At 37.7% G+C, this 26,237-nt stretch overlaps 1 protein-coding gene across 1 annotated transcript; it reads left to right on the top strand.

Annotated features, from left to right (window-relative positions):
* The first annotated feature begins 888 nt into the window (after positions 1-888).
* On the top strand, positions 889-25,158 carry LOC132110989 (bone morphogenetic protein 5-like). The gene is made up of 7 exons (XM_059518143.1): positions 889-1,765; positions 5,192-5,384; positions 11,830-11,978; positions 22,383-22,580; positions 23,690-23,766; positions 23,872-23,982; positions 24,232-25,158. Exons 1-7 carry the CDS (start codon positions 1,312-1,314, stop codon positions 24,379-24,381), a joined length of 1,332 nt encoding a protein of 443 aa, XP_059374126.1. The 5' UTR covers positions 889-1,311; the 3' UTR covers positions 24,382-25,158.
* The last annotated feature ends 1,079 nt before the right edge of the window (positions 25,159-26,237 follow it).

Here is a 26,237-nt window from a genome sequence, read left to right as displayed (position 1 = left end):
AATTATTCCGATTTAGTACTACTGTTAATATATTATGTTGAAATAGGAAAAATAAAATTATGAGAATGCATAAACTATCCATTAAAGGAAAATGCTACTAAAAACTAAAAATGCAATTCCACTCAGCCTGAGCTCCAGTCCTAGATGACGCTGTTGCTCTTTATTATATTTTGGATGGTCCCTAATATAAAGACTTTCCCTTTAGGTTTTCACCAGGCTTACCCATTGCATTTTTAAACTACAAGTCAGTTTGCAAACTTGTATTAGTATTACAATAATGATAATAAGAGCTGTCCAAATAATGGCACTGCGATAGCAAACAAATACTTGAAAAAAGTGCACTCGCCAATAGTACATTTTGATTGACAGCTTTTTTTAAAAGCCCGAACCCGTTTACAGCCCGACATTATTCAAATGTGCGCACACACACATCTATTTTTGTCTTTTGTCAAGAATGAATCATTTATACATGTTTTAACAAAATTTATTCATAACTAACGTAGACTAGACCATTAAATAAAGTTAAATAATTAAATTAAGATAAATTTTAAATTAAGATGGGTATTTGGCAATAACGAGGTAAGCCTCCGTTACACCTACTTAACATCCATTTTCGCATCTTTCTCGCGCTAATCGAAACACATTACATGACCGCTCGTTTGACTCGCAAACCGGAGCGCAAGCCCGAGCCCGAGCAACACTGAAATAAAGCTAACAGGTGTTTGCCCGCCTGGACTTTTCCTCTGACTAATCACGAAAGGTCTCATATCAAGTGTCTCTCATTTCATGGTGAGCTTGCATTCGTGCCTCAGGTCAACGATGTTTTATATACGACCGCTAGAGGTTGATGCAAACCCTACAGAGTGTGGGACGGACTAGTGCTTTCGACACTTTTTCAGGGATGTAGTCTTCTGTCGGTGCATGCACAACTTGAGTTAGTTCATGCACTCCAGAAGTTGCGCGTTTCTGCTCCCAGGCGGTCGGTGCTGATTTTAGTAAATGCACATATTGTAGAGTCCTTTGTAAGTTGTTTCTCTCTCTATTTTTACATTATATGTTTGATGCTAAACAATTAAATCCAGAATTCGATTCAGTTTCATTATAGAGAAGATGTTTCCTAAGTTAAGCAACAGCTGACCTGAGGCATCACCTTGAAGCCTAGGCAGGAATTAATTATAGGTTTGAGAGGACATACGGAATAGAGACTCGATTCATATAGATATTAAACAAAGATAGCTATTAATGGACCATGGAGAGCACCATCATCAACCCTGCACTCGCTTGGTGAAAGCATCATCCTGAGAGATAAAGATGAGAGCGCCAACATTTGGACTTCTGTGGAGCTGTCTCGGTTTTCTTCACGGCGTTCAGTGCGGTTTAGGAGACAACCATGTGCATTCGAGTTTTATTTACAGGCGGTTGCGTAACCACGAGCGGCGAGAGATCCAGAGAGAGATCCTCTCCATCCTGGGCTTGCCTCACCGTCCCAGGCCCTTCTCCCCGGGTAAACAAGCGTCGTCGGCACCGCTCTTCATGCTGGACCTGTACAACGCGATGACGACCGACGAGGAGAACGCGATACTCGGGAAGAAGCTCTCTGGTAAAAAGCGTAAAAGCGCATCTGGAGTTCCACATGGATACTCGAGCTCGCCGCAGCAGCCTTACCGCGCGGCGCCGTTGACCAGTCAGAGCCCGCCTTTGGCCACCGCGCACGACACCAACTTTCTCAATGACGCGGATATGGTGATGAGTTTCGTCAACCTGGGTGCGTATAGTTGGGTGGCAGGATTTTCTCTTAATGTGTCAGGTTCATTCTGAACGTGACATATTGTGTGTCATTATTTAGGTTGATTCTGGTGTTCTGTTCAAATTCACCTGAATGTTGTACGTGTAAAATATTAATATTTGTACTTTTCAAATTTGTTCCACTGACTTAAAAGCGCAGGGGAAATGGATATTCACCGGTTTTATTTATCTCTATACACTGATGCAATTTTCAGAAAGTGATTACTTTCCAGTAGCATGCTTTTACTTGGTGTCACACTCTATAAAAATAAAGGGAAACAAATACAAATATTTAGCTGGAATACATCTCTACAAGGTTTGTGCCAATCAAATAATTGAAGGATGTGAAAATGAATCGTTTTATGTTTTGAACCTACCTAGGAGTCTCAGAGATAATGAGCATATATATAGTTCCTGCGGGAGAATGTGAACTTTTGATTATAATTATTAGTTTTTATAATTATTATTAAGCAAATTAAGAAATGCCAATCTGATGCGTTAATAACGCGTATATTTTGAACTAAGGGCCTCAGACAACAGAACACGTTAAAACTTAAAATATGTGCTCGTTTAGAAGGAATGCAATTACAGCCTTGCTCCTGATTTTAAGTGGTTATTATTGATAATTGCCAGCTACCGTTTCGTTTGTCACAATATTACAGATTTAGTGCCTCACCAAGTTTATAAAATGTAAAATTATAGCCTAGTGAATTTAGTAGACGCACGGGAGTCTAGAAGGGCTGAGCTGAGTAAAAAAGCTTTTTACATGTTTTGTTAAAAAAAAAAAAAAAAAACTATATATATATATATATATATATATATATATATATAGAGAGAGAGAGAGAGAGAGAAGGGGGTGTCAATTTGCTGGTTATTGAAGTGAAAACATCTCATTGGAAAAATAAATGAAAAATAGATATTTTGAATGAATACATTATTGAAGTACATTGTTCAACAACAATGCTCTCAAAATGCCATCGATATAGCCTGTTTTTACTTTGAGGCCTTCTGATGATGTTGTGCACTTATGTGATTGTTCATTTCTAGCAAGTCTTATGAAACAGTTTTACACTATTGCTATGTTCTTGCAGACATCTGTGTCTTTGGTCCAATGGAATTAATATCTATGCCACAGTTCATTCATTTGATTTCAAATATAGTGCCTTGTTTCGAATCCAACAGTGTTAAAATAGCGAGGTGAATTATTATTATTATTATTATTTCATATTACTGGAATATAGTCCTCCACATTTACGCTGTCCTTGAAAACGCTATAAACAGTGTATATATAGGACTGTATGGTTACTGGAAACTCTGAGGCAATTGCAGGTTAGAGAGAAAATAAAAATGTGGCTATAAAGTGTGTCATTATATCAGAACATACTTCTTAGAAAACTTACATGCTCAAACTTTCGTGAAGTAGAAAATGTGAAGCAAATCATGAAGGAAGTGTACATGCAGGGTTTGTTAATATCCTGTCGTTAGTCATAAGTGCTTTTTGCTGTTATTTGAAGAATGCTGTGATAAGACGATAAGTAAACGCTGAACAGTACAACTTCAGAAGCTGTGACCTCTCACCTCACAGTTCATGTAAACTTATCAAGTGACTGTCTGACCTGAGGACAATTTGCCTTAATTACTTCCTGTTGTTGAGCAGAGGAAAGAGCTTGAAGAAAAGCCCCTTTTGGTCTAAATCGGGCAATCTGGTGCCAGTAGCTAGCCTTTTTTCTTTCTTTGCTAGTCTAATTTATGTGTTAGATGCTGGTTTTGCCATATTTTTTTGCTTGTTTTTCCATTAAAAGACATGTCTTTAAAGGTCACAGTTTTTTTATGGAGGGGATAAAATCCTACTCCCAGGTGAATCACAAAAATCTTGTATGCATTTGTTTTATTGATTTGTCAGAAAAAGAGTTCAGAATAAAGAAAGTTTGGGCCTAATAAACGTGTGTGTTAAGGTTGAGTCCCCCATCATCACCTTAACTGCGCTCCATGTGTTTTCACTCAGGAGGGTGAGGGCATGTACAGCGTCTTCTTTCAAAGCACTGCAGATCTTTCAATGTACAGTGAGACGAAAGCACTAAAAGGATCTTGGATACATTTCATCCTTGTGTTGATGCTGTAGTTCATGAGTTAAAAAAGCAGCTTGTCTACAGGAGAACGATCAAAAAGGACACTCATAGAAATGAAAAACAACAGCTATGAGTAGAGCAAATGGAAAATTTAGCCTAAGTCTCCATTCAAAGGTAAACACTGGATCATTGCAATGAAAGCAAAATATGCTTTAACTTCTCTATTGAGCTCTTGAAATGAATGCGCTGAATTAATCCCTCTCAATATCTCTGTATTGCCCGGAAAGCACTAGATCCCCATCCTCTGTTCTTAATTAGCAGCCAGGATGGTGAAGTTGAGTTTGGCCAGCTGGTGTAACTGTGGCCTGCCCTCTGACCTCTCCGTGTTAAGTAACTACAGACTTTCACTGTAGATAAACTATCAGAGAAGCCGAGCTGCACTATTTCACCGGCACCGCAAAAAGGAAACACACTTCAACTCCGCTGCTTCAAGAGCAGTGATGTATGTCTGAATATCACTCTGTATGCATATTTTAGGCAAAGCTTAAGAAAGTAGGCTATCAGACTACATGGAATTAGATCATTTCAACCCGTTTGTTCCTAGCACTTTGTAGTTCAGTAATTTACAAAGCCAGTTTTACAAACCCAACAGTTTCACATCTACCAAACGATTGAGTAGTCACACCTCAGTCGGTGCCCTACTGAATGTTCAGAGGCCTGTTCAAGGGTTAAAACACACATTGAGTGCAATGCTTGATCGCTGTCTGGCAGAGCAGTTTCTAGATATATAGAGAAAGCTTTATCTATTAGGCACATCCAGTATAGCAAAAATGTTTTCTCATTAAGGTTTTAACCATTTAGGACACTTTTAGGAGGTAGCACTAAATTTCTGACAATGATAACATTTCACCCGCATGGTATTTGCAGCAGATTAGAAAGGAGAATCTTGGGAGGTCAGAATATCGGTGAAGAAAGCTTGTGATTTAACTCGACATTTGTGTCTTGTTAGCTTTTCTCTGCTAACGCAGTGTGTTATTAGTGGAGGCCTGTTTTTCTTACCTGACAGCCCATTCATCATGGGCAGAGCATACAGGGAAGGGCTTGTGTAGCGGCTGCTACCTGTACTTAGATGGCTGCTTTAATGGGCTGGATACTGCTTTTGTTGGTCGTCCAGATGTGTGGATTAGGCTTGGAATGTTGACGATTTTGATGAATTACTTTTTAAAGAAAGCAGCTCCTGACACTTTACATGTGAGTGAAAGTCTTCCTCCCTCCTATAGTGTGAGACAAATGAGTCCTGTGCAGCTTCTCATGGTGCACTTTGTCTTTCCGTGCAGTCGAGCGGGATAAGGATTTCTCCCATCACAGAAGACACTACAGGGAGTTTCGTTTCGACCTGACTCAGATTCCAGAAGATGAGGCAGTGACCGCCGCCGAGTTCCGGATTTACAAGGATCAAAGTCACGTCAGATATGAGAACATCACACTCAAAGTCACCATTTACCAAGTCATCAAAGAATATCCAAACAGGTGAGAACTTTTCCCATTTTACACTACCGTTTGCAAGAGCAAATAAATGTTTCTCAGGACCCCGTTTCTTAAATTACTTCTTATAGAATAAATGCATTTCTTTACAAAATGAAATAAAATAACACAAAAAACACCTGAAAACAAAATGTCATGGTTAGTGGCCATAATTAATTCTCAGGGAATTCTCCACAACATTTTAATCAAAAGGAGTTGGAGCAGATGGAGCAAATTAAAAGCAGTCAATTAGTGTCTAATGCATACATTCTGAATTACTTTAAATCCATTTAAAAAAGCATCACAGCATGAACCTCATGAAGTTTGTTGGCAGAATGAAAAAGTTAAAATACTTCTTAGATCACATCTTCGTCACAACATTATCCCCATACTTGTGTTATTTATTTTTATTTCATAAGAATGAGTAAACATTCCTTTTGACAGGTGGTGTAGTTCCAAAAAAAAAAAAAGATCATGATGCTTTCTATTAAAAAATAATATTCCAAATATAAACAAACTCTCTCTCTCTCTCTCTATATATATATATATATATATAAAAAACCTTGGACTATGAATATATGGGCCCCATTCTGTTCAAAAGTTTCTCATCTGCTCACCAAGGCTGCATTATTTGATCAAATTAAAGTGTAAACAGTAATATTGTAAAATCTTGTTACAATTTTAAATAACTGTATTTTATTTTAATATACAGGTGCTGGTCATATAATTAGAATATCATCAAAAAGTTGATTTATTTTACTAATTCCATTCAAAAAGTGAAACTTGTATATTATATTCATTCATTACACACAGACTGATATATTTCAAATGTTTATTTCTATTAATTTTGATGATTATAACTGACAACTAAAGAAAATCCTAAATTCAGTATCTCAGAAAATTTTAATATTGTGAAAAGGTTCAATGTTGAAGACACCTGGTGCCACACTCTAATCAGCTAATTAACTCAAAACACCTGCAAAGGCCTTTAAATGGTCTCTCAGTCTAGTTCTGTAGGCTACACAATCATGGGGAAGACTGCTGACTTGACAGTTGTCCAAAAGATGACCATTGACACCTTGCACAAGGAGGGCAAGACACAAAAGGTCATTGCAAAAGAGGCTGGCTGTTTATAGAGCTCTGTGTCCAAGCACATTAATAGAGAGGCAAAGGTAAGGGAAAGATGTGGTAGAAAAAAGTGTACAAGCAATAGGGATAACTGCACCCTGGAGAGGACTGTGAAACAAAACCCATTCAAAAATGTGGGGGAGACTCACAAAGAGTGGACTGCAGCTGGAGTCAGTGCTTCAAGAACCACTACACACTACATGCAAGACATGGGTTTCAGCTCTCACATTCCTTGTGTCAAGGCACTCTTGAACAACAGACAGCATCAGAAGCGTCTCGCTTCAAAAAGGACTGGACTGCTGCTGAGTGGTCCAAAGTTATGTTTTCTGATGAAAGTCAACTTTGCATTTCCTTTGGAAATCAGCGTCCCAGAGTCTGGAGGAAGAGAGGAGAGGCACACAATCCACGTTGCTTGCGGTCCAGTGTAACGTTTCCACAGTCAGTGATGGTTTGGGGTGCCATGTCATCTACTGGTGTTGGTCCACTGTGTTTTCTGAGGTCCAAGATCAACACAGCCGTATACCACAAAGTTTTAGAGAACTTCATGCTTCCTGCTGCTGACCAACTTTATGGAGATGCAGATTTCATTTTCCAACAGGACTTGGCACCTGCACTCAGTGACAAAGCTACCAGTACCTGGTTTAAGGACCATGGTATCCCTGTTCTTAATTAGCCAGCGCACTCACCTGAGCTTAACCTCATAGAAAATCTGTGGGGTATTGTGAAGAGTAAGATGCTATATGCCAGACCCAAGAATGCAGAAGAGCTGAAGGCCACTATCAGAGCAACCTAGGCTATCACAACACCTGCGCAGTGCCACAGACTGATCGACTCCATGCCACACAGCATTGATGCAGTAATTCAGGCAAAAGAAGCCCCAATTATGTATTGAGTGCTGTACATGCTCATACTTTTCATTTTCATACTTTTCAGTTGGCCAAGATTTCTAAAAATCCTTTATTTGTATTGGTCTTAAGTAATATTCAAATTTTCTGAGATACTGAATTTAGGATTTTCCTTAGTTGTCAGTTATAATCATCAAAATTAAAATAAATAAACATTTGAAATATATCAGTCTGTGTGTAATGAATGAATATAATATACAAGTTTCACTTTTGGAATAAAATTAGTGAAATAATTCAACATTTTGATGATATTCTAATTATATGACCAGCGCCTGTATTATAAAATGTAATTTATTCCTGTAATCATTTTCCTGTGATCAAACCTGAATTTTCAGCATCATTACTCTAGTCTTCTGTGTCACATGATCCTTCAGATATCACTCTGTAAAGTGCTGATTTTTATGCTTTTTTGATTTTTATTAATATTTTTCTTGAAATGTCATACTTTTTTTTTTTTTACTCTAAGAGTTGTCATGACAGAAATGCCACTTTGCAAATAATATGTAATAATTTAAACCATAAAAAACTTACTGTAATCTAATTTTGAGCATTATAAAATACTGATTACAAATACTTGCTTTTTGGAATCTGATTATGTAATCCAGGTGATATGTAATCTTAGAAACCTTTTGTATGTGTTCTTGCTGAATAAAAGCAGTTTATTTTTTGAAAAGCAGTGTTCAAATGTTCTGCCTGGTCAGAATCAAAACTGTCTGAACATTTGCTAGGTGAGTTTAATACACATCTCATAGCAGGACTTTCAATAAATGATGGAGAAACATTATCAGAGAACAACCATTTTGATGGTACATTTATTTATGAACTGCATCCAAACTCCCATATATTAAATTATAAATTATGTGAACCTCAGATGATTTATAAAGATTTGTATGTCTTTACATTTGAACAGTAAAGTGGTGGTGCTTTTTTTCTTCTTTTTTTCCCCCTTCACAGGGCAATTTCTGCAGTATCAACATCAATAGCCTAACACAATAAACTAAATTATTATGAAACATACTTAACCACAAACCCAGGCATTTACAATTCACAGCTCCCTCATGTATTTAAGATGTACAGATGAAAAGTTAATTAAAAGTTAAGTACATAAAACACTACATCACATACTAATGATATTGTGTTGAAAAAGCTCTTTTACAGCTGAACAAAGAATCAGTGGTAGTTTTTGCCCCAGAGTAACATGTTGAGTTTAAATTAAACCTGACTTCCAATTAAAGCTGTGGGATAGTGTCTTAAAACTCTGCCTGGTCTGAAGAAACACTTTAGGCAGGCAATCATGCAGAAAATAAAAGGACATCCTGTTTACACGAATGAGTCTGGAGTCTGTCTGGAGGTTTCCCTTGTAGCGATTAAACTGAATGCGTCAGGATGTATTAAGACTGTAATTTGTCACCATTGAAAGAGTGACAATGGTACACAATGTTTCAGAAAACATGTGGCAAAAGTTAAATACATTTGGCTAATATTAATGTAACATATTTTGGAACTTTTTCCAAGGACGGTGTAACATGCTTCAGGAACACGTGTCTCAAGCTTTGCTTTTACAACTTCTGTAGGCTACCATGTTTACCACAGGATCTATTAATATGTAACTAATATCATTGCTTTTACTGAACATAAAAAAAACAATAATTCCAAATGGCAGAGTGGTATCTTTATCATTCCGAGTATTCCACAAAGAAGATTTACTTTATAAAGTTTTAAAGCCAAGGCTGAGGAAGAGCTAGTTCATTTGATCCTGTCAATCATTATGCAAGAGTATATAAACAGCTGCGTACCTCACTACCATGATGATTCTTCCAGCATCACTCCATCTCCTGCCTTATATTTATCCATTTATTACCACATCCATTATTATGTAATCTTCAGACTAGAGCACTCTATTTTGCACATAAAAGTAAAAAAAAAATAATAACAAAAAAATAACCCACTTGTTTTATGTACTTTTGAAAAGTCCAGGAAAAAATAAAAAATAAATAATTTGTATGATTTACAGAGGAATAACATTTCATAAGTTTTTAGATAGATGTTTATGCTATCTTAAATTGACTCAATTCCTCTACACAGGTTTTTTTTGTGGGGGGGGGGGGGTCCTTTTTATTTCAGTTCATTGCTCAAAATATTTCAGAACCAAGCTTATATTATAGATGTTGATCCTGTTACATTGCTCATGTCAGTGTAGCTCAAGAAGGTTTGACTTAGAATGGTATGTTAGAATGGTGGGGGGTCCAACCTGTGCCTTTGGTTCACAAAGAAAGATTGCATAGTCATTGTGAAATGATGTATAGAGTTTTTTTTCCTAAGAAAACTACCCCAGCTTTGCTGATTATTATTTATCATTTATTTTTTATTTTTTTAGGACATCTTAACAACTTAAAGATCATGACATCAGTTCAGCTCTGTTCTGTAAGGATCACACAACCTCTTGTCCGCTAGAAATAACACAGTTTAACCAGAGCCCATCCGAACCAAAGCAAAACTGTTCTTCCTCAGTCTCACCAGATATACTTCCTGGTAATGGGCATGGATAAAGCTTTCCATTAACAGCTCATTTGCAAGTTCCAGCACTTATGAAAGTCCATCAGTTATCACTCTTTGCCTATCTCGACTGCTTGTCGGAGCGCTTGCACCCCAGGCAGGGCCATCTGCTCTTAATAGAGGGCCTCCAGGTCAAGAGAAGCTTCTTAAAAGTGAATCTGTGTCTTCACCTGCCTCTTCACGTTTCTAACGCTCTTCTAATCTATACTGAGACCAGTGACTTATCTTGAGTCATACATGGGCACACCATAGACAGGGCCTTTTCTCACCATGAATGAATGCAGCTGAAACATTTAAGCAGAGATACAGCTCTCCTGGGGCAATGAAACACCTAGGGTTTATAATGGATTCTGCCATCAGAGGCCCTGGAACACTTCCCTGTGGCTGTGTTTATGAGGCGCCCAAGTCGACAACTTCATACATTCACTTTTGTGTCCACACTGTGATTTTCTTGTGATTAGTGGAAGTTAGTGTTTCACAGCTCAGCACCCAGTTCTTACAGCCTGCAAAAGTGTGCCCTCTGTGAGTGTTAAAGACACGGCAGTAAATTAAACTTTACACCTTTACAAAACAGTATTGTGGAGGTACAGTACCTTGAGGATTGGGAATAGAGAACCTATTCTTATTCAAAACTAGTTCAGTTTATTTATTTGAACCAGGTGACATTAGTTTCTGTTCAGCAGAGAAAAACACTGAATTTAATGAAAGCAAAAGACTGAGTGCCTTGACACAAGTAAATAGACCACATGCTTCTAGTGCATTGTCCTCTCTGGCTGTCCACAGTTTGATGTAATCCAACTCAAAGGTGACTGAACTGTTTTAATGAATTGACTCAAAAATCAGTCTGAAACTCACAGGTCCACTATTTGTTTGAATCAGTCTAATGACTCACTCACTGACTGAATCGCTGAGAGCAGTTCTTGAATTTTTCTGTCATTTCTTTTGTTGTGCCCAACTGGAAATGAACCAAGAACTTTTAAAAGTGTTATGTTGAAATGAAGGCTCATGAGACTTAAATCAGTAAAATTACCAACTGGTTGTTCACATGACAAAGTGTAACAGAAGATAAAAATTCAGAACAAAGTTTTTGACACAACAGATTGTCCTCTAATAAGAAGAAATAGAGAAAAATACCATTGTTTTTATTTGGAAAAATCATGATCAATAGTGGAATCAGAATATTTAACAGATGGTAACACCACAGTACTTTGATTTATACCATGGAACTGAATGATTTAACATTACCTATGGTATTTACATGGCACTCCATGAATTCCATGACACTTGGTGAGTTCTAAGAACAAGTATTGGCATCTGTTTTCATCTCTCCCTGTCTTTTGAGGTCAGTGTATATAACGCACATATAGCCTATTTTATGCCTACTTGGTCTCGCTGATGTTAAAAAAAGAAAATGAGAATATTGAGTTGTAACAGGGACACATAATGTGGTGGTGTGCTGTGCTTGTCCTCATTGTGGCATGCTGGGATGTGCCACTGTCTCTGATAATTCTTTCCTGTCTGCGAGATCAGGGCTGTCTCACTGTGTGGCCCATGTGCTGTTTTGGAACGTCAGTTAAGTAGATGGACAGGAATGGCTTGTTGACAGAATTGTGGTTGAGATGAAAAGGAAGGGTTGATAGAAAATTTGGTTGCACTCTTTTCAATATTTGTTTTTGTACGTTATAATCAACATTGCTAATTAAAATGCAGAATGCAATTAGCAAAATCTAACTCATTCGTCTCGGATTTTAAACATGTCATTACAGTTTAACATTCCTCTATTTGAAGGGGACAGTGAAATATTATATTCAAAAATATAACGTAAATCACATTGTCATAGTGCGTACTTATTGTCTCATTAGTGATGCCGAAACATTTCTCCTGGACTCCAAAAAGATCCACGCTACTGATGGGGGGTGGCTGGTGTTTGACATCACAGCCACCAGTAATCACTGGGTCCTGAACCCGCAGCAGAACATGGGCCTTCAGCTGTGCGTGGAGACCACTGACGGTAAGACAGTAACATTTATGCTTTAATTAATGGCACTCACACTCTGGGCTCTGTCAGAGATGCAGTCAGAGGATAGTACTGGAACCTGGAGTATCAGTACTTAATAGATTACTTACTGCACAGTTATAGTACATTACTGATTACCAGGGGCGTAGCACCAAATTTTGGGCCCTGGGTACAAACCATCTTGCTGGGCCCCCAATACCATAGTGATACCAATGGGTAAGGTATTGCATTTTTATCATAAAAACACTTAAAATGTAAACAAAATAGGCCACACTCTGATTAATATATTTTTGTTTTATTGTCGAAAGTACTACTTACTGAGATGACAAAAGGTCTAGCAGGTCCAAACCTGGACTAAATCAAATATACTGTAAAGCAGTTCTTAAAATGACCATACCAAATGAGAAAAACTTTGGTCTGAAACACAAACTAAATAATGTCAGTTTTTACTAAATGCCCATTGACGGGTCTTTGCATGCGCAAATTTGCTGATCAGGTCTCTAAAGTCCAGTTTTTTGGCCAACTGACTTTCTACAGAGAGTATGGCAAGGCTGTTCAGTCTATCCTGGGACATTGTTGATCTTAAATAGTTCTTTACAAGTTTAAGTTTACTGAAAGCACGTTCCCCTCCAGCAACAGTCACTGGTAGTGTACAAAAGATCCTCAAGCCAATGCAAACTTCTCCAAAAATGCTTTCTAGCTGCATTTTGTATATGGCATTCAGCAGCTCCAGTGGTGAATGAGTATTTGGAAATGTGTCTCCATGAATTGCTTTTAAATGAAGCATTTCATTTTCAAATTCTGCTGTAAGGTCTTTGTTGTATTTTTTTATTAGAGTTTGACACGAAATCTTCATCTGATCTTCTGTCATGTCAGTAATCTTGAGAAAAGCTGCAAATGTGTCACATACAGATGCTGTGGTCTGAAACCTTGCGGTCAAGTCACTTATAATAGAATCCAGTGCCACATAAAATATGTTATGTTTGAATGCTTGTTCTGCATTTTCTTCAGATGTATCCCCTTCTGTCTCATCATACATCCTTTTTCTTCTCTTCTTTCTTTTATCTTCACCTTTGAACTGAGTTGGGATCTCCATTGCCTGAGCAACCAGTGTGGCCTCACCAAGCAGGCTGTCCCATTCATTGCGAAGTGCTTGCATTTCCTCTTTTAAACTTGCGATGTTTGCAGCCTCCACATCCAATGAAATATTTCCTGCTTGAAGAATAATATTTCGATTCTCAATGCACTGCAGAATCTTTACCCATACAGTGAGGAGAAGAACTGCATCAAACTTTGAAAAATAATCTTTAAGACCATTTGCCTCATATTTTGCCTCATTGGTCAGATTGCAGTTGGCAATTACACTGTCTAATGCTTCAATAATTGAAGGCAAATGAGTCGCCACAACTCGAACAGCCGCAATACGAGCACTCCAACGAGTCTCTGACAGACGATGAAGAGAGCAACCAGTTTTGTCTTTCAAAATTGCCCATCGTTCTGGACTGGCGCTGAAAAATGTGTACAGACAATTAATACATCCAAAAAAAGTCGAAACCTGAGGACAGGACTGCGCAGCATGTACTCCTTCCAGATTGAGAGTGTGGGATGCACAAGGACTGTATGTTGCAACTGGGTTTTGTTGTAAAATCTGAGCCTGAACACCTTTCACTTTGCCTGACATATTCGCACCATTGTCATACCCTTGCCCTCGACAGTCTTCCAATGGTACGCCGCTGTCTTTCAACATGTCTAGGATCATTTGTGAAATTTCCTTGCCTGACTTTTTATTAAAGTCTTTGAACTGGAGGAATCTTTCTGTCATCTCCCAAACACCACTGTTTTTGTCTTGATGCACATATCTTAGTAGTAGCACATTTTGCTCTGTGTGCGATATGTCAGGTGTAGAGTCACAGATCACTGAGTAATAAATTGCCTCTTCTCTTTCTGCAAGAATGCTGTTCAGAACTTTTTTGCCACATAGTTCAATGAACTCATTCTGTGTTTCAGGACTAAGGTAATGAGTTAGCTGTGATGCCTTCTTCTTTTCTCTTACTTTTTCAAGATGCTCATGTAAAATGGGGTCATAATGTGCTAACAACTCAAGAGTGCCGAGAAAATTTCCATTATGGACATTGTCTAGTTCCAGGGTTTTGCCTCTGAATCCAAGATTTCTTGAAGCCAAATGAATGGTCACATCCAAAAGCCTCTCCAATAATAATGTGTTCTTTTCAATTTCTGTCAGTATTTGTCGTTCAACGTGACTATCCACACCTCCTGCTGCCAATATGGAGTGCTGAAGACTTTTCCATTTTAAATAGCACTGCTTATGGGGGGCATGTGTCTCATGTTTTGGAAACTTTTCATACATTTTTTTCCAGCTGACATTTGCTGTTTTAAGCCCATCTTTGCTATTTAGTGCACTTTTTGATGGTGTTTTCTGCTCATGAGAGAAGAGCAGACATGGGATGCAGTATAGAGCTTTTGCACTTTCACTATATATAAGCCAATCTCTTCTGATTTTCTCACGGCCATTTGCGGACTTTACATACTGAAGGTAAGTTGGGAATGGTTTGCCCTCCATATCTTTAGGTGTGATATTTCCAATACCAGGTTTTGCTCCACCTTCACTGGCTAGCATTTGAACAATAGTTTTCCTGTGCTTATCAGTAAGAGTTGTTGGCCATAATCCTGGGTCCTCTGACAATCCCTCTCCAGTATCCCTAAGTCTCTCATTCTCTTTTCTTTCCTCTTCAGCTCTGTCCTCCTGCTCCTGACTACCTTCATCACATTCTTCACTTTCCCTCTGATCACTTATATGAATATCAACCTCATCTTCTATTTCTGCCTCTGCTACAAGAGGAAATAATCAAAATGGGTACATTGTTATTGTACACATTTAAACTTTAAACTGTAAACTTTAAACTGTAATTAGTAATTACACTTTAAAGTTTAAATGTGTACAATAACAATGTACTAATTTTGCTTATTTCCTCTTAACACTTAATTACTAATTACTAAGTGTTAAAAAGCTCACCTTGTCTCACTGTCACACTCACATCCACCTCACTGTCACTGCTTTCACCTAGCCATGATGAGGGGCCTGCTGCTGCAGGGTCTGACTCTGAAACTGAAATATATGGCTTCAAATGGTTGCTTAAATATCCTTTATTGTCACAATACCTTTTTTTTAAAGTGTAGGCTAAGTACAAGATAATTGATGATTATTTGTCTGTTTAAAATAAATGCAGACTAGACTATAGAATCACAGGGTAAACTAACCGCCAAACTAGACATTCAGTCTTTGAATTATGTTTTAAAATAAGTCATTTTTCAATCATTAAGATGTGCATTATTATACTGAGAACAATCCTGTACTTAATGTAAGAGCGTGTGTGAGCTAATTTGCATAACAATGCGGTAAAATAGGCGCTAACGATCTGTGTTTTCGCGGGTGTTAGATTTTGACAATGGAGGGAAATATACAGTGTTTTCATGTAAACTTCTGACTCTGAGAGTGGGGAGAACTGCAGCAGAAGAGGAGACAAGCGTTTAGGCAGCTGCCTGGAGTGGCAGTGTGTTGAGCTCCGTCTGCTTCTCACTCCCTTTTATTTACGTAAGGGATAATGTATAACGTTAGATTACATTATCCTCCGCTTTATGTCGGGGTCCTGTTCAGCCTGTCGGGGTTGTTATTCGCTATAACGACCGCCTCTCTATACATTATCCCGCTTATTACATGGCTACCCACAAAATAAATAAATAATTTGCCACGAATTATTGATTTAAAAAGGAGTTTATTGATTTAAAAACGATTGTATTGCTTCCGCCAAAGAAAATAGTCCGTTCCGCGTCCATAGCAACACGCTGTTTTTCATGGCAACGGTCTGTTATACTTCGCAGCGGTCTGTTATCAAGAAATAACAGACCGCATTCTACATTGGAATTCAGCCAAGCCATGTAATAATCAGAAACATTGTTTGCTCGCTATGAACCCAGCTAGCAAAAAAGGCGCGGGGCTTCAGTGGCCCCATTAGGGCAAAAACACTCGGCCGAAACTCGGCATGAATCTAGGTCCGATTGCTCTGCGAGCGCTCGGTTTTGACGCGGCCCGATTATACACTCGGCCGATCCTCGGCAGGTCCGATTGCTCTGCGAGCGCTCGGTTTTATTGCGGCCCGATTATGACACTCGGCAGATTCTCGGCATGAACCTAGGTCCGATTGCTCTGCGAGCGCTCGGTTTTATTGCGGCCCGATTATGACACTCGGCAGATTCTCGGCATGAACCTAGGTCCGATTGCTCTGCGAGCGCTCGGTTTTAATGCGGCCCTATTGCGGAACCCCGAGTGAGAGGGCTTATTTAAACCTTATTTAATTCATTCATGTCAGGATAATAGCCTACTAAAATATCTTAGCAACCGTTATTTATGCATGATAAACTGAAAATAAAACAGCACAAGGAAGACAGGTTCATTAAATGCATTTTTTATTGGATCACACTTAATCATAGTCGGCTCATCACGCTTGCTCGCTCGCACACACACACACGCGTACGTTCGTACACACACACACACACACACACACCTTGGTCTATGTTGTCTGCCTGTTTGCCCTCTGGCTCCGGCCACCATCCCTATCAGAGGCTAGCTGCAGCCACCTGGTGATGAGGATCTCAATTTCCTTCTCTGTGGAATCCTTGGTCAGGGCATATTTTACTATAAAATGTCAAATTGTATTTTTAACCTCATTAATTGTCATCTTTTATGACAAATTCATAAATCGAGTTAGAATAATAAGACACAAGTTACCAATCAAATGAAATCAGTAGTGTTTGTAAGTTTTCCTCTCTGTCCTGCAGTTGCCACGCCCCATTTTTCTTTGCCACTTAGTTCCAGTTAAACAAATCGATTGAATATTCAGTGACAAAAGCAAGCGACTGTCTTTATGAATGGGTGATTGAATCATAGACTCACTAGATTAATATGAAAACGCATTCATTCATTAACGAAACACATTTGCTCAGAGATGCCCAAACATTTAGCTGTGATTTTGTTTTGAACTATTTTTGTTGAAACAGAGCAAAAATCTGACTACTGTCCCTAAAATCACAATTAATCCTTTATTTACATCATGTCTGTAATATTGTTATAAGATAATTTGCGATCTTGCATAACTAAACAAACTTGATTTTGACCGAGTTGATTTGTATGGTGACCGGGAAGAGACATGTTCGGTTCAATTAGTTTTGTCGTGGCCACAACATATAAACTTGTGGGAACCTGATATTAAGTCGTGGGAACGTCATAATATCTCGTGGAATATAATATAATTTTGATATAATTTTGAAAAGATAATTTTGTTGCGGTAACGACATCATGTTGTGGCCACACGATGCAAAGTCGTGGCCTCGAGATCTTATGTTGAGGGAACAATATATTTATCTTGTGGCATCGACTTCATATTTTGAGAAAACATCTATTACTTGTGGCCACGAGTTATGTTTAACCAGGTACACACTGTGAGCCTACAGCAGTTGGAGATATAGATGACTGATGAAACAACATTTTACTTTGAATTAGTAATGTAAAAAAAAGATATATTGCGGGTCTGGCATTAAGACATGCCACAAAAATGATTTAAAGCCTCCACTTATTAGGTGAACTGTTCTTTCTGCCTAAATATTAGCCTACTTGATTTTTTATTCATGAGGGTTATATTTGACATCTTATTCAGTTCCTTTTTTCCTAAATTTTTACCTGAGTGCGCCTGGCAAAAACGACCGAGCCGTGACCGCATCGCTTCCATTATGAGCGCGCTTGCTGCACGATATGAAATAAACTTATATGAACATAAACGATATAAAAAACTTATATGAACATATGAAATAAACTTGAGCGCGCAAAATAAACAACAATCATTGTTTTGATAAGAGATCGACTAGCAGAAATTAGTAGTCGTGCAACCCTTACTTTTTATTGACGTAACGCAACATTGACAAAATGTGCAACCAGATGTTGGAATGTGTGTTTTTTTAGAGGGAATATTCTAATGTCATTTGAGTAATTTTGACAGCCCTAGTGTGCACCCATAGAACCTGATCGGGTCAGTTGCACTGGTGCACCTACATACTTTATTCACTGTCGCTTGGAGTAAAAAACCATGGTCAGTACAACACATTTTACCGACACTTACCCAGAACCACATTTTTCAAAGTGAGCCCTTTGAATGCAGGCTTTCGGTTGGCCCCACTCCAATTAATGAGTCTCGCCAGTGAAGTGTTCATTGCTCTTCTCAGGACCCTTCCCACAGTGTCTTTAAGAGTCATGCCTCCAATCATTCCAAGGAGAACAGTCTGAAATAAAAGACATGTACCAGAGTGAGCTGCGGCCCACCACCGGCCCGGTTAACACACGCCGATGCCGAGTCTAAGCCGCAGGCGCCGCGGGGCAGCCGCGCTCGGGCCGATTATACATGCTAGCTGGGAAGGGTGTGATACTATAAAGTATTGGTATATTATTCATAAATGCAAACATAAATGTATGCTATTCTACCGGGAGTAGATATTTATGTTAAAACAATGTCAATGCTTGATGATGCATTTGGAGCTCACCTCTCTTTTCAAAAAAATTTGTGAGCAACTGCTTGCCCTCATTTGCCATTCTCTCTTTATTCTGCTTCTCTTTTCGTTTTTGAGCCCCTGATTTTCCTTTCTTAAGGAGAGACATGACTCTTCACGGCTCACTCCAGCTCCTGTCTCATCAACTGATTCAATCACCGCGGGTCCGCAGCAGAAGCACCTGACCTGCGGGTCGTACCATTTGCATTGATTCGAGAGGGGTGTGGGGCCCTGCACAGCATAAAAATGACTTTTTTATACCAAACCAGCGCCTAACTACAAGTTTAGTTTTGCACAGGAACTTTTTTAGTTGTACATAAATGCTATACAAATGTTAGTGCATGTATATGTATGTATAGAAAACTGACTTCTAAGGGCCCCCCCCCCCTGCCTCGGGCCCTGGGTACTCGGTACCCTTTACCCCCCCCAGTCCGACGCCCCTGCTGATTACAGATAACATGTAGTTAGTAATGTAATCTAGATTACTCTTTTTAAGGTGTTGAATTTTGACTACTTTTCAGATGGGTTTTTTTTTTTTTTTTTTTTTACTTGTTTTAAACGTACAATGAAATGTACCATATTGACAAAAAAAAAATCTAAGAAAAAGAAAATATATTACTTTTTTTTTTTATATCAGCATCATAAAATGCATTCAACATTACATTAAACACTAAACACTAAAATATACTAACATTAAAATATAGAAGTTGTCAACATGTCATTGTCAGTGTGACCATTAACTGACATTGGAGAACTGTAAACATGCAAAAAAAAAGTGAAGTGACATTCAGCCAAGTATGGTGACCCATACTTAGAATTTTTGCTCTGCATTTAACCCATCTGAAATGCACACTCACAGAGCAGTGAACACACACATACACACTGTGAGCACACACCCGGAGCAGTGGGCAGCCATTTATGCTGCGGCGCCTGGGGAGCAGTTGGGGGTTCAATGCCTTGCTCAAGGGCACCTAAGTCGTGGTATTGAAGGTGGAGAGAGAACTGTACATGCACTCCCCCCACCCACAATTCCTGCCGGCCCGGGACTCGAACTCACAACCTTTCGATTGGGAGTCTGACTCTCTAACCATTAGGCCACGACTTCCCCGTTGAAGTGTTGAAAATTGTTGTTAAATTATTGAAATATTAACCTCCTTAGAAATATTTCAGGTAAATATTTTCTTGAAACAAAGTGATTTTGCTGACAAAAACATTTCCATGCATTATATGAACAAACATTAGTAAATATGAAGAAACAATGACATTACACACCTAAAGTATGGAGCCCACATGCTATGCAGGGAAAAAATAATAGCCTAAATCATGTGCATGATTTACTAATTTGTTTCCTCAATTTATAAATTATGTGCACAGTCTACTAATTTGTTCCCTCTGTTTGATAATTTGTGCACACTATTTCTAAATCAAGAGAACAAATTAATAAACTGTGTGCATGATTTAGCAAATCGAGGGAACAAAATAGTAATTGTGTGCCTGTTTTAGTACACCAAGGGAATGAAATAGAAAATTGTGCAAACAATTATTATTATTTTTTCATGTCATGTGTGGGGCTCTGTACCAAAGTCTTTAAAAAAACAATTGTCCTGACTTCCAGAAAGGTCAATTACTAAAGGTAAGTGGATGAAGACATTGTGATTTACAGCTATACATCACCAGTGTTTTGTAACTTGCATAATTAATTGTTTCATACATGGTTTCATTGCTTGAAAGGTGTTTTTTTTACCCAAATTCAGAAGCATAATTTTACATTGCATTTACATGGCCATTCTATATAGAACGAATGAGGCATTTAAATGAATGAATGAATGAATGAATGAATGGATAAGAAATATATATAGCGAATATATTGTGACTCTAGATGGCCACATCTCTAGATGGTGCGAGCAGACAGTTTCTAATTAAATGTGATTATTCACATGGCCCAGTTGTTTTGTTTCTTTTGCATCAGCATCCAATGAGCTGCAATGTTGCTGCACAACATTCAAATATTTGGCTAGAGCTTGCTGTAACAGTTGCAGTGTGCTTTAGAAACCCTCCACCTTCCCCAGCTCCACCTGTATAGGTTATATATGGGGGTTATTAAATATATTCTGTATGAGCAGCAGCACTATTGTCTGCATGCTCACAGCAGCATGTCTCTGGATGTATTTGCAGCAGCAAGTCTGTGCTTACTCTGCCACAGCAGCGTAGCAGATCTATTACGCCAAGACCAAACTAATTAACATTTAATGTATATTACCATATTAAAACTGTCCAAGAGTTGTCATGACAAAACAGCCATTGTGCAAATGATATATAATCATGTAATCCATAAAAAAGTAACTGTAATCTGATTATGAGCATTATAAAATGTACTATACTGATTACGAATACTTGATTTTTGGAATCTGATTATATAATCCAGATTACATGTAATCAGATTCTACCCCGCTCTTTAGAATTTAATGCCGCTTCACAAATTATTCTCCAGTTTTTTTTCCAAATTACTGATGGAGTGTTTCACAGATATTAATGCGTATGAAATTGCCGTTGGCCAGTGATCACTAGAAGTCTGAAGTCTATTGGAAGTGATGTCTGTTGTATGTAAAAGTTAAAATTTTCCAAAGGTGTGCACTAGTCATGCGATATCTTTGTATAACAAATGTTATATACATTTTTGCACATTCAAAATTTGTGATGATGTGTCGCAATGACTTTGAGGTAAAAAGTGTTATTATATTTATTAGTATAGTATTAGTATTCTTATCCAGGGGTACACTCCCCAAAAGCATTTTTAGCCAACTATGCTCATGAGTTCCATTAGTTCCAACATAGTTTGATGATTTGGTGTTTCCCAAAACCATAGTTCCAAAACTGCAAGACAACATCACAAAAATGTGGTTGGAACTACAACTCAACTTGTATAGTTGTATAGCATATACTTGTATAGCATAGGGTCTTGTTAATATGATGTGGACTTAATTACTGAAGATCATGGTCTTGAGCACAATAAGTGAGATAACATGCAGTACAATCTACACGTTTCCTTCTATTTATATATAAACACACACACATTTTATTCTGCTTCTTTAAGTATGTGTGTTGTAAGAGGCAACTTGCAATTGAATCACACATCTGGAAATAAAGCAATAAAACAACAGATATTAACAAAAATCCCTTAGATGCCATGTTCATGACTTTCAGCAATAATTTGGCATCAGTTCAGTCTCAAACCAATTAATTAGCAGAGGTTATTACTCCAACTGTGCGGTATCATTTACAACACTTCTATAGTGTTGAATCAGTGTGGTCTGAATGTTGGATGTATGAATTACAAAGATTTGGGACTACCTAATTGAGTTCTTCAGTGAACAATTTTAATGTAGTGTTTATGTAGCGAGTTAAACTGTTTTATGGGAAATTCTAGTTTAAATATGTGTAACTGCAAATGTGGGATGTGTTTTGTATTTAGTGGACTTTACAATAAGCAGCTGGTTTCATTTCCATTCACATATTTATTATATTAGCTTAAAAACAGACACATTTACCAATGTGAGACTTCACAAAAGAATCATCTTTGAGTCACGACTAAGTTTTTCCTCTTTCTTAAATGGGAACCTGATGCCATGAAGCATTTTGGGATCAGTTTTCAGCCCTCAGTTTGACATGTTATCACTACAGTATCTGTGTGGACCATATAAACTGTCATAAATAGTTGTGGTGCTTTTGCCACCCAGGAAGACGTTTTCATGACTCGGGTGCATTCTTCTGTTTGATATTCAGGTAGAAGCATCAACATGAAATCTGCTGGTATCATCGGAAGTACCGGACCTCAGTCCAAACAGCCATTTCTGGTTGCTTTTTTCAAAGCCAGTGAAGTTCTGCTCCGTTCTGTAAGAGCCGCAGGAAACAAGAGGAAGAGCCACAACAGAAACAAAAGTAGAACACAACAGAAATCTTCACCAGCTCTCAAAAGTGGAGGTAGAGCAAAGTTTTTGGTTTCACTTCATTTTGATGGTCCCTTTAACACATTCTGTTTACTATAAGTAATGTTGCACCTACATGTCTACTAACTCTCATTAGACTTTTAGTAGAGTATTAGGAGACTGGTAGGGTTAGGGTAAGAATAAGTTGAAACAAAGAGTTAGCAGATATTAAGTATTGTACATGATGAGTCTGATGGGAGTTAATAGACATGTAATTGAAACATTACTTACTGACAACAGAATGTTCAAAAGGGACCACCAAAATAAAGTCTTACCAAGATTTTCAATATTTAAAAACATTCAGAGGAGCTGTAAGTAATGTTATGCATTTTACTAACTTCCTCTAGACACGGCCACAGAGCAGTTTCAGCTCACTTTCTGACATCTTCATGTACAAACATGTTACACAAAAAACTCAAAAGCAGTTTCTTGATCTCACAGCCTCTAGTCTAATCACTGGATCAAACTAAATGATGCTTGCATAAAATCTATTAAATATACTCAAGGCACATTATTAGAAGGTGCTTGTGGAGATTGTTGTGCTATTATATTATTATTATTAACCAGATACACCAGATAACTTTGTGCTTTCAAGTGTTTCAGATAAATCTAAATGAACTAAAAAAGATTCACATTAGTAGTCATTCAGATGGTGTTCAAGGCATTATTACAATCATGTTTTTAGGAAGCTCAATGTCCTGCTGTCACTTTTTTGGCTTTTGCAGAGGCTAGGGCCACCACAGAAAGGTGTGATTTCCTAGGGCTCCGAGTCATTTTTCCAGCTAAATCAGTCTGTGCAATCAATCTGTGCAATAAATCACTTACAAAATCGTTGATTTGCAAAGTAGCAGCTTTGCTTTTTAATCCACAGTTTTAGATGACTCACTTGAGGAATACCTGCTGAGCTTACCTAATGTTTTCTGAAAGTAGTTCTCTTAGCTTCCATCAAATTACTGAGTATTTACTGCATTCAGAGTCTGTACACAAAGACGTCCTGCCAGCTGCAAACATAGAGCACACTGAGCCCACACACCCTACTAGACTAAACATTACGACTACCTCAGTGTTTGAAGGGTTAACGTCTGTTTTGTTGCTATTATCTAGATCAGAACACTAGTGAACAGAGACAAGCCTGCAAGAAGCATGAACTTTACGTGAGCTTCCGCGACTTAGGATGGCAGGTAAACGCATGTGGCGGCTCGCAAGACATCAATCAATTTCAAGATTGCACAGCACGATTGCTTCATTCAGCCAGAGAATTCATCTCTGTCTCTCTGTCATTTTAGGATTGGATTATTGCTCCAGAGGGCTATGCAGCCTTTTATTGTGACGGAGAATGTTCGTTTCCACTGAATGCACATATGAATGCGACCAATCATGCGATTGTGCAGACCTTGGTAAGCTTCATTTGCTTTATCAAACAATATCTTTTTTTAAATGTTTATATATATAAATCAACTTGTAGTTCACATATTTCATGGTAAAATTAAGAAATACATTTCATTGTTTAGTTTGAAAGAGATTTTTGTTTGATAAACCATTTTTGTTTCTATGTTGTCTCTAGTTAAAACCCACTGGTTTTTAGTCACACATATCATACATTTCTCTCTCTCTCTCTTTTTTTTTTTTTTTTTTGCTGATCATAGGTCCATCTAATGTTTCCTGATAATGTGCCAAAGCCTTGCTGTGCACCGACCAAACTAAATGCCATATCAGTGCTGTATTTTGATGACAGCTCAAATGTAATTCTGAAGAAGTACAGGAATATGGTGGTGAGGTCCTGTGGATGTCATTGAGGACAGAGTGTCTGTGTCTGTGTCTAATATTGCTGGAATAACATATCAGAAGAAATAGTTTTTGACATTTGATGTGTACAGTATTATGTATATATTAGCTCATTATTCCTCTTATTTATTTGGCTTTGTTTTGTAACATTTTATTTTATTTTGTTAATATGAGAGATGTAGAGGAGTTACCACTCTTTACCACTGATCCATATCCAATTGCTATTTCTCTGAAAATATTTGAATAAGTTAGGCCAGTTAGAGAGAGTTTTACAGGACTGATTATAATTTCCTTTCTTTAGATTACATGTCAAATTCATAAGCAACCACTCCAAAACAGAACTGCTGCTATTTAACACAATAAATGTAAATGCCTTAAACTCTAAGTCACCTAAATACTTTATTTTTATTTCTTTTTATGTGGGGAAAAAAACAGCCATATTGGATTTTGCAAACAAACTAACGTTTTTCTCTGCTACTGAAATTAGTGTGGTGTTGTTGCAAAAGCACTGAGTCATAGGACTATACATATTTCCTGAAATAGTCCAAGGTATTGCAGCCCACAATTACTGTTCTACATTAGTGTGCTTTAGATATCAGTGGGTGGATATGCAAAATGAAGTAAGTTTATTATTATTATTGTTATTTTTTTTCTACAAGCAAATATTCTTCTTCTCTATATACACTTGTATTAGTACTCTGAGTAATATATTGTTTTGGAAAATATTGCATTTATTATTTTAGAACAGTGTTTGTATGTCATTAAATATATTTTCAAATAAATTTTCTGTGTCTGACTCTAACAGTTGACTCAACGTTATGTTGGTTGCAGGTTTTGTGCAAATTTGCTAGAAAACTCTATTACTCTATTAGTTGTTACTAAGCTAGCAGATATTTGCATGCAAGTCTATGTCAACCTCATCTGATCACATGATAAAGATTTTTTTTTTTTTTTTTAAGGAGAACGTTTTTGTTGAATGGCAGAAAATGTAGTGATTATATTTGACTTAATTGAAACCAGTGGTCAAGGCACCCAGATGTTATGTGGTCCCAATCTAAAAAGAGTGTTGATGTCCAATGAATAGTGGAGTCCACCTGTTAACTTAACTTCTAGCGGCGTGGATGATATGCATTCCTGCGGCCTGCTGCCCTGCATGATTACTCCTGCTGCTTCACAATCCCATCTACTGTTTAATATCATGGATTCCTTCCAATTTCACTAAATGTCTTCCTTTCTACAACACCAGGCCCAGTGTGAATGCTGCTATTTTAAGGAAATCTGTGCCAGTGAGTAGACTCCCTTAGTATAAGCCTGTAGCCACATAAAAGTGAAAAGGGATAATTTGCCATTGTGAGTATAGATGAATATACTGTCCCGTTCACTGCAGAGAGCACACACATGCACACGATCGATCAGTGTTGGCTTTTCAGAAATTTGGATGCTCGTTTGATGTTCAAACTAAATGATAGCATTTACACAGTTAATATCAGACTTTAGTCTGATGTGTATTAGCCCAATTTCTATAACTAGATAAAGCCAATATTCTGGTTTGGAATAAGCTTATGTGAATTGGAATTTTGTGTCATGATCTGCACGTCGAAATGAAAGTAATTAACAGTGCTACAACTCAAATATGTGCAATTCAAGCTATCCAGATCATTTTTAGAGCAAAAAGGAGACTGATTCTATTACATTTACTTTTTTTCCAGATTAAAGGCTTATTCAGACCACAGAGCTTAGTTGGAAAATAATATGCGTGTAAACATGCTTGTTGAAATTGTTAACAGAATTTTATGTTTTTTGAACCATAAAACAAGGGGACACCCACTGCACCACAAATCTGTTCCTCATACGTTTAGATTCTAGC

This window comes from Carassius carassius, chromosome 30 (genome assembly GCF_963082965.1).
Source record: "Carassius carassius chromosome 30, fCarCar2.1, whole genome shotgun sequence".
Taxonomy (NCBI): domain Eukaryota; kingdom Metazoa; phylum Chordata; class Actinopteri; order Cypriniformes; family Cyprinidae; genus Carassius; species Carassius carassius.
Note: the sequence above shows the minus strand (reverse complement) of the source record. Positions and strands in the feature narration are given on the sequence as shown.